This window comes from Mobula birostris, chromosome 18 (genome assembly GCF_030028105.1).
Source record: "Mobula birostris isolate sMobBir1 chromosome 18, sMobBir1.hap1, whole genome shotgun sequence".
NCBI classification, from domain to species: domain Eukaryota; kingdom Metazoa; phylum Chordata; class Chondrichthyes; order Myliobatiformes; family Myliobatidae; genus Mobula; species Mobula birostris.
Genome location: NC_092387.1, coordinates 29,797,258 through 29,807,422, shown reverse-complemented (window position 1 = coordinate 29,807,422; position 10,165 = coordinate 29,797,258). Strand labels below are relative to the sequence as shown.

General features: G+C 43.4%; 1 protein-coding gene across 2 annotated transcripts in view; it reads left to right on the top strand.

Annotated features, from left to right (window-relative positions):
- The first annotated feature begins 3,957 nt into the window (after nt 1-3,957).
- The window catches only part of fam219b (family with sequence similarity 219 member B), a 38,142-nt gene continuing 31,934 nt past the window's right edge, over nt 3,958-10,165 (top strand). For both annotated transcript variants that reach the window (XM_072282372.1, XM_072282371.1), the window contains exon 1: nt 3,958-4,101. In XM_072282372.1, the coding sequence (XP_072138473.1) occupies nt 4,045-4,101 (57 nt within the window). In that variant the 5' untranslated portion in view covers nt 3,958-4,044. The remainder of the gene's footprint in view (nt 4,102-10,165) is intronic.

The following is a 10,165-nucleotide window of genomic DNA, read 5'->3' as shown; positions in this document are numbered from 1 at the left end:
TCCTGAGCAAGCTTTTAAGGAGGACATACATTTAAGGTGGTGGGGGGGTAAAAGAGATGTGCAGGGATTTTTTTTTACCCAAGAGCGGAGGGCACTGCCGGGGTGGTAGTGAAGGCAAATATGAAAAAGGTGTTTAAGAGCCTTTGAGATAGACCCATGTATGTGTCGAGAATGGCGCAATATAGACATTGTGTAGACTGAAGGGATCAGCTTACTTAAGCGTTTAATTGGTAGTTTATATAGTTCGGCACAACATAATGGGCTGCAGAGTGTGATGTTGTTCTGTACTGCTCTACATTCCCTCCATAGATGCTGCCTGAACCACTGAGTACCCTCAGCAATATGTGTGTTGCTACTGCTTATAAACAACTAGATAAATAAATGGAATTCGGTATTCCCCTCAGGTACATTTTGTTGTGTACTTAATATTTCAGTAATATTTGAGTAATATTGCAAATCTATTGTTTGATTAAGCATTCTTTGTTGTTTACATAATTAATTATGGATTATATGTAATAGTATGTGAATGGCACATGTCATCATGCCACCATCTCATATGTGAACACCTCACTAAAGTAAGAATGAAGTAGACACATTATCCCCAGCTCTGTTTTTCTTTCCATGAGTTTTATGTTTTTGTAATTACAAAACATAACAGTGGTGATGATTAAATTTTCAAATGAACCCCCGAGATGACTAACTACCTTTTGAAGTCCAGCACTTTTTTTCTTTGTAAGAGAGAGAGATGTATGAGTTTAAAAATAGTGCAGCACGTTTTTTTTTCCATCGGAAGGAAGAAAGAGATGGTCAGGTTAAAAAAAAGGGCAGAACACAGACGTAATTCATTGGTTCATTTACAGTGAGTACCAGGTGATAAAAATAATAAAAAAAGATGGAAAGACTGGCTACATCGGAAAAATAGATATATTCAATTGTACAACAGATAACTGGATATTGTATACTGAACAAATTGGGGAATATTTTAAAGCAAATGGAATGAATAGCTGATGAGAAGCAGTGCTAGTTTTGCTGAGTGCAATAGATGGGAAAGCATACATTTTGCTTTGGAATTAAACTGCTCCAAGCAAACCAGCCAGAATGAGCCTTGCTAATATCATGAAAATAATGCAGGAATATTTAGAACCGAAACCATTGATGATTACAGAAAACTTCAGGTTTCAAAAGCAGAATCAAAAGGAAGGGGAGTCCACTTCAACTTACATTGCTGAATTGAAGAACTCATTTGAGCATTGTCATTTCAGTGATGGGTTTAATGATGCACTGAGAGATCATTGAGTTTGTGAAACCTTATAAGAAAGTATTCAAAAACAGCTCCCAGCTGAAGCACAGCTCACATTAAAAAAAAACAGTTGAAATCACTTCATCAATGGAAACAGCAGCCAGAGACACAATTGGGTTGTAATCAGGAATGGAAGTGAGCATGAATGAACCTGCAATGTCCATACAGAAACTTTCCTGGCTGAACAAATGGTGTTATCATTGTGGCAGTGGCTCACATACACCAGACCAAGACAAGTTTAAAGGCAAAACTTGCAGAAAATGCAACAAAGTAGGACACATACAAAGAGCATGTCGGGCAGACAAGAATAAATGGACTGAACAGGGAAGTGACAAAGATAAAAAAAAAGTCAAGTTGCAGTTTTAAAAAGAGCAGCTGTTGATGAAAAGTCTAAAAATGATGAAAGTGATAGGACTAGGTAGTCCTGACTAGGACTAGGTTAGTCCTGACGAAGGGTCTCGGCCTGAAACGTCGACTGTACCTCTTTCTAGAGATGCTGCCTGGCCTGCTGCGTTCACCAGCAACTTTGATGTGTGGGACTAGGTAGTCTTGAGATTTACAACGCAATAACTAACACAATGCAAGCAACATGGCTTACTCAGTAGTGAATGGCAAATTCATTAAAATGGAATTTGAACCTGGCTCAGCTTTTCCAGTCAGTCCACAAAACAAGTTTCAGAATCAGGTTTAATATCACCAGCATATGTCGTGAAATTAGTTAACTTTATGGCAGCAGTACAATGAAATCTCTGATAAATACGAAGGATAATTGATAAGTTCGTGGCCTAAGGTAGAAGGAGTCAATTTTAGAAAACCTAGCACATTTATTTTTCAACATAGTCCCCTCCTACATTTACACACTTAGTCCAGAGGTCGTGAAGCAGACGGATCTTAGACCTCCAGAAAGTGAGTCCAGACTGTGGGAGTGCTTCCATGTTTCAGCTTGAGTTTCCTGCTCATTTTGAATTCCCTGGTAAATTTATGACACCACTCCAGATGAAATATCTCAAACTGTATCGTCCACTGTCCATTTCTTCACATAGAAGCTCCAAGACCTGCTGAGCTCCTCCTGCATCTAGCATGTTGCTCCAGATTCCAGCATGCAGGATCTCTCTTGCTCAAGCAGCCTAGATTTATAAACATAAAGTGCGACGTGACACCGGGCTTCGAAGCAGAGGGTGTAGGGTAATGTAATTAGTGGAAACGTACAGAATTCACAACCGCCAACATTGGGTTGGGCTTCACTTTAAGAGGCTGGTCTGATGTGATAAGGTAATTACGTAAAGGACTGTTTTTGGTGTCTCATATATTTCAGTGAGGTTCCCTTCCCAACACTGCATCCCTCTTTCCTCTGAACTCCTTGGAGTACAGACCCAGAGACATCACACATCCAGACATCACAGACATCCTACCTCTCCCGGAAGTTCTGGGAGTCTCCCGCATATTGATAGCGGCTCCCTGACACCCGTAAGTTATATACAATATCCCAGAAATCGATTTTTTTGATAGAGGAGAGAGAATCCTGATTGGTCTCTCTTTATGCTAAGTAGACCTATCAGTTTTCTCTGTGGGCAGGCTTTACAGTTGACCTCTCTCTCTCTTTCATTGTCCATCAGTTAAGTTTAGTGTCCTGTAGTGTCCTGAAGTAAAACGTACTTCAACCCAGACTACACTAAAGTGTACCCCTGCCTAATAGGGGTCAAAAATAATGACAGTGTTGCCCGCTGCACTGTTTGCAACAGTGAATCTTCTATTGCCCATGGTGGGTTAAATGACTGTAAAAGACATGTTGAGGTGAGTTTAACAGGTGTCATTCATTCATTAGCATAGCTAACGTTATTTAAACTAGCTGGCTAGCTGCTAGGGAGCTACTCTATTCATGTCCTACATGATGAGGCCAAACTCCCTGTAGACTTGCTTAAAGTTCTAACAGAATAAAAAAAGACTCCATGATAATATAAGTACATAGTTTAATGTCACATTTTCTGCATAAGACAATATAATAAGGATACACCAAGGGTGCTGGTGCTACCTCCCTGAAATGAGTTTTCACAGGGTGGGATGGCTGTAAATGAGATGTTCCGGCTTTTCTTAAACATGAGACAACTCCACCATTTTCACAAGGAAACGGAATTGCAGCACTTCAGGAGACCAGTTCATCACCAGAATCTCAGAGCAATGAAGGGTCTGTACTGAATGCTGGTCTGGTAGGCGAAGGGCAGAAACCAAGGAATGAATGCAGGAAAGTGGAGGGATGGCGATGGGGGATGTAGGCTTTCCCTATATCAGCTAACCAAGGGTGGGGTTATCCAGCAATCATCTGGCCAAGTAGGTGCAACCATCCCCTAATCAGCTGATCAAGGGGGTGGGGGATAGAGAGACCTTTCCGACAACTTCTGACCAAGAGTCAGGGCCATCTTTGTATCAGTTGATGCAGGGGATAGGAAACTTCTACATCAGACCACGCCATGGTGTCACCTTATATCAGCTTCCCAAAGAGCGGGGGCAATAGCGGCTGAGCAAGTAGGCGTGCCCATCTCTCAGTCAGGGGTGGTGCTATCAGCTGTTTGGGGGCGGGGCGGGGCGGGGCGGGGTGGGAGGGAGTAGTGCCACCCTACATCAGCTGACCAAGGGGGGGCGGGTCCATATGTTCCCTCTTCAGTTCATCGGTAGGTAGCCTCTGCTCCGGATGCGGAAGTGTGCGATGGCACCCTGGTGGTGAGCGGCGAGGCGGTGTCGACGCGATGGAGCCTGCGGAGCTCTACTGTCCGTTGGATGGATCGCAGCAGCCCGGGCCCTCGGTAATGGTGGGAGGAGGGGATCGGGGATGGAGGGAGGGGCTGCTGAGGGAGTTGGTACCAGGGGAGGGGTTGTCAGGTACCGGGTGGAAGAGATCAGCTGAGCAGGTACAGTACCGGGGTTGTGGGGTGGCTATTGCGGATGGGTGATCCGGCCGGGTACCGCGGGTGGAGGATGGGTTCCGGGGGGATTGGGGTGCGGGTACCGGCGGAGGGAGGATTGGAGCCGCTAACTGTGGGTAGCGGGAGAAGGGGATTCTAGGACGTGGGTACTGGGGGAAAGGGGTACGAGTACAGAGGTGGGTTTCGGGGTCAGTTACCGAGCGGGAGAAGCTCCTCGGACTCGGGGGGATGGAGGTGTACAGGCGGGGTTATGAGAGCGTACTCCCCGGCAGGAGTTTTGGATGATGTGACTGTCCTACGTTGTAGAATGACCAGTTTGGCAATAAGATTCCTTCTGTCGTGTTATTCGTTCAGTTATAATGCGCTGACTTGACTGCTCTTTCATCAGCTCTCTTTTCTATTTCAATGTCGTCTTTTTATCTCTTTGAGCACAGAATTATTCGAATTTTCTTGCATGTTAAATGGGATGTTGTATTCTGACTGAATTCTGGGCTGGGTGAATTAAAGCTAATTAATTGCCTCTGGCGAGTTTTGGATTAGTGCCTAATTGAATTTAGAATGTGTCTAATGTAATAAGCAGAATTGGTCTGAAGCTCTGTTTGCAATTCTGTCTCCTTCTCTGTGTAGTTAGTTTGTTGCTGTTTAAGTGAGGTATCTACTCCCCTAATGATAGGCACTGAAGATGACCACTTGGTCAGGATTACTTGTGTAAAATGACAGTGCCTGGATCCACTGTTTTTCTGGTTGCATGCTTGTAATAGGGGGTGTCTGTGGTATTTGTGGGTATGCTATATAGGCACTTGTGGGGTTGCCCTGCATAATTCTTACTGATTTAATTTGATGTTAGCAACACATTTTACTGTATGTTTCAATGTATACCTGAGAAATAAAGTTAATCTTCAAGTCATAGAGTAATCCAGCTTCGTGATGGGCCCTTCAACGTAACTTGTCCCTGCAGACCAAAGTTGTCCCATTTGGCCCATATCCTTCTAAACCTTCCCTATGCATAGACGAGGGGTGATTGATAAGTTCGTGGTCTAAGGTAGGCGGCGTCAATTTTAGAAAACCTAGCACATTTATTTTTCAACATAGTCCCCTCTTACATTTACACACTTAGTCCAGCGGTCATGGAGCATACGGATCCCTTCTTTGTAGAAGTCGGTGTCTTGGACCTCCAGAAAGTGGTCCACAGCAGGGTGATTGATAAGTTCATGGCCTAAAGTAGAAGGAGATGTGTTATTAACTTCAAATTTTCTGCATAATTACTCAAAGAGTTGAACTGCATGTGCATGTAATGAGAGCTGTATAACTCATCTCCCTCTACCTCATGTTAGTCCATGGCCTCCTCTGCTGACATGAAGAGGCCACATTCAGGTTGGAGGAGAAACACCTTGTATTCCTTCTGGGTAGCCTCCAACCTGAAGGCATGAACATCAATTTCTCAAACTTTCGGTAATGCCCTCCCACCTCCTTCTCTATTTCCTCATTCCTTTTTCTGTCTGTCAGTATCTTGTTTTACGGCGGTTGGCATCCAGCTTAATGGTGCATTACCGCCACCCTCTGCTCCAGAATGTGCACTAGACATACATTCTAAACACAAACACACACATACACACACACACACACACACACACACACACACACACACACACACACACACACACACCCCCGCTACACTTCACCCTCCCATCTTTGACCATCCTAGTATCCTATTCCTGTTTATTCGTCATATTCTATAAAAAACCCCTGTACCCCTTAAAAACGCTAAAAATACCCGGACGTGCTCTCTCACCCATGCCCAGCAACCCTTTTAATGTGAATTCCTGCATCCCCAACTCCCTTAATTTATTTCTCATCATCTCTCTCTGTATCCCATACTTCCTGCAACTCAGAACTACATGTTCTACTGACTCCTCTTCCTGACATTCCTCACACAATCCTGTCTGGTGTTTCCCTATCATTTTCAATGTTTTGTTTAATGCACAATGCCCCAGCCTTAACCTAGTCCACACAATTTCCTCTCTTCTGTTTCCATTACCTACCCTAGTAACTTCCTTTTTCCCTCTCTCATCGTATCTCCTCACCTGCCCATCACCTCCCTCTGGTACTCTTTCCCCCTTCCCTTTCTTCCATGGCCTTGTGTCTTATCCTGTCAGATTTCCCCCTCTACTGCCCTTTATCATTCGCCAATCGACTTCCCAGCTCTTTACTTCATCTTTTCCCCTCTCTCCCGGTTTCACCTATCACCTACCACCTTGTACTTCTTCCTCACCTACCCTCATACCTGCCTGGATAATTTTGATCTTCCTCGGTGCTTTAATCGGTGGGAGATGGAGTTGATCATGGGCTTGCGCCCTGTCTCCAAGCTTCCTGGCTTCCAGGCTGCACGGTTCGCAGCCTTGTGGAACCCTCTTGGAGTCGGCAAAGCGCCAAATTGCCCGAGCAGCCTGAAAACACACTGCCAGTAGGTAAATTACAGGCTCTAACGGTAGCAGAACCATATCTGAAATAAAAAGAGATGAAAGGAGATGCTTTGTGAACTGTCTTGATGTCATATTTGGTACTGTTGTTCACGGATGCCATCTTCGTCCCATAAATCTGAACGCCCTTAATAAATCCCCAAAATGCAGTTAACTGCCAGCTGTGTATAGTATGGTACATTTCTCCATGTAATTCGTTATTGTGTAACTCATTAAAATGACAGTTTCTGTTTGCTTTGAGTCCGAAGTCCAAATGTAATTTCCGATACAAAAGTGAAGTGAGAGAAAACAAGGAGAAAATAAGTTGTTGTGTGGTATGTTCACTCCCTTGTATATATACTGAGAGGGTCAGGTACTTTATTTAATGAATTATGGGTTACAGGTACTTCTGAGTTAAGTGCTTCCAGTAAGATGATGGTAGCATTACCATTTCAAATAACACTTCATCCAGTATGCAATTGCAGAGAACAGGTGTGTTGGTGAAGTGGCTTCTGTCTGCCACTAATTAAGAATTTAAAAACAAACTGTTGGATATAGACAGATGGGTTCTTAAGTCGAATTCAAAGTCTGTTTCTTGTCATAGCCACGTGCCTCCCCTTATTCTTGCTGTTCTCAGCTCAGTGTCTACTCTGTCCATTCAGTCTCTCTATTCTCCCTCTTGTATTTCTAACACAGCCCACTCTTTAGAGCTCCCTGCTTTTGTTTCCTCTGCTCCAACGTTCACCTTGACTTCATTTTCTTTGTTTCTCTTTATGCATGGATTCTTTTCACCTCTGAAAGGTTTGGTTACTAGTTATGATGAACAGTGGGCATAATTGCAAATGAGACTCTGATCAATCCGTTAATGATTCCTGCATTTTCTGTTTAATTCTCAGTAACTGGTGTGCGTTATGTTTTGGATCCATACCGAACTCTACTAATCACCACGAAGATGTTACTTTTAACGGCTTATGCTGTTTTCCTAATTAACCACCAGCTGTTTAGCTGGATTCTTTTTACTTGCTGTGTAGCCGTAGTGTTTGTGGTACCTTGTTGCCTTCACTAAAGTATAAAGTGATGTCAGACATCTGTTGACGGGGCCATCTTCAGTAACAACAAGTATTTGTAAAAGGCCTTGACTTTTTTATATCTCTCTGGGAGGATGCCAAGCAATATTTGACCGCAAGCCAATAACGGAAATGAATAGGTACACAAGAAGTTGGGTGGAGATTGGTAACATATTAGGTAGAGTCTCCAAAGGGTGAGTCGGTGGCTTAGGGAGGGAATCCCCAAGCTAGAGACTTCGGCAGATGAAGATCATACTCACCCCTCGTGGGGCAGTTACCTAGTGAAAATGCAGCACTCTTGTAGGTTTATTATGGTGGATGATTCTGGAGGTAGCAAAGTTTGAGTACATGAATGCGAAATCAAGACATTTGGGACAGGACTACTTGAGGCTAGGAGGCTGGGTGCAAGCTCAATTCTCTGCAATCCTGAATTCAGGTAATAGGCTGGTGTTTGAATTATCTGTTACCGGATAAATTTTCAGTTTTATTATGTCCACTTTCCTACGCCAGAATGTAGATCCAAAGATGAAAGCTTAGAGATACTTGTTCGGCTTAGTTATTTAAAGATGAAGTGCCTGTCTTGTACTTGCTATCTTAAGATCAAAAATATTGCGTACCTGTAAGTCCTGAAGTCCAGATTGGAAGCTCATTGTGGGGCCCAGAATCTGTGAATCTCTTTGAGGTGGAGGCCACTGGAGGCCAAATTTGAAACCTGTCCTGGAGTTGAAGGGCTGTGTGTGCACGTGGGTATGTGGGTGGGTGGGTGGGAGGGAGCAACGGGAGTTGTTTCGTCACTTGTGTTCTGTTCTGCCAAGCATTGTGGGCATGCTATGTTGGCACCAGAATGTGTGGCAATACTTGTGGGCTGCCCCCTCCCTGTCGCATCCTTGGGTGGGTTGGTTGTTAACATGAAGGACATGTTTCGCTATGTTTTGATGTACATGAGATGAATCTGAATCTGCATGTGGATCCCTTATAAAACAGGTGTATCTGCTTTGTCCCTGAATGATGAATACAGTTTAAAGTTAACAACCACTTTCAGTTCTATCATTCTGAATTTTGCAGAGATGCACCTTTCGCTGAGTTTATTTTGTAAACCTTATCAGAGTTTTTCATATATAATGTATGATATAATTTTCAGAATGCTTTTTTTTGGCACTATACTGAGTCTCAATAAAGCTGCCTTAGATTTGGTATAATTTTCAAAATGCTTCCAGCCGGCTCCCCTGCACGCTTTCCGTCCGTGCTGGGTTACGAGCTGGTGATCCCTTTGGAAACTCACCCGGCGGGAGGTAATGGCAAACCACTGCTGTAACTTGCCTCGTACGCGGTTCCCCACTACGTCAGAGAGGCGTGGAGGGAAATCGTCCGCTAACCGGAGAAACTCCGGATGCGACGTGTCTTTCCTTTTATTTTTGGTATTATACTGGGTCTAAATACGGCTGCTTTTGCATCTATGGTTTGCAGTGTGCAGAGCAGTTCTCTACTTGGGTGTGCCAAATAAAGTTACTGATTCATCAAATGTCTTGGGTGCAGCAGCATTACTGAGACTAGGGGCACAAATAGAAAGTAACTTGGTCACTAATGCAACACATATTTAATATGTAAGGTATTAATACAGTAATCCTGTAAATAAAAACCCTTCAGGATCAAAATGACACTTGTACACTCTACTGTGTTTATGGGGGGGGGGGGGAGGAAGGAACTTAAGGGTCAAAAGTAAAGTTGAAGTGAGTATTTTGAAGTTACTACCCCAATGATGGTGCCTGTTGGAAATAGCCAGTCTTGGAACTCCCTAGCCAAAAAAAAAAATGCAAGTTCCTGTACCAGAAGGACCTTGAGGGCTGCTGAGAGTGGGCAATAAAAGTGGATCGTCTCACCAATGATGAACAAATCTCAAATGAATAAACAAGGATATACCTTGTGTCTAGATTCCAAATTAGTGACGTGGTTGATGGATTAGAACACAACTCCTATACATTGCTTTGTATCAATGTACTTCAGCCACATTTCCATGCCCCCCCTCCCCAATTCCTACTCAGTGCTTGTACTTCTATTTGCTAGTTTCCTCCCACAGGTTTTCAGTATGCCTTGGGACAAGGCCTTTGGGTTTATAGACATAGTACGTAGAACAGTACAGCACAGTTCAAGCTGTTTGTTTTGTATTTTACTGGACCTGTTGTTTGTCCTGCTTGGCTGAAGCAGTCCAACCCTTTAATTTTCTCTCTACATAATCTTTGAATTTTCTCCTTACATAACTTTAAAATGAAAGCCATTAAATGCTGAAATAGATTGAATGTCACTAGAAACTGAATTGATTACGTTCTTGCATCCAATAGTCAAGTTTTACAGCAGCTGTCTGGGTTGTGTTAACTGTATTATACTGCTTAATTCTGCCTCTTGGCTCCTAACCCCTGG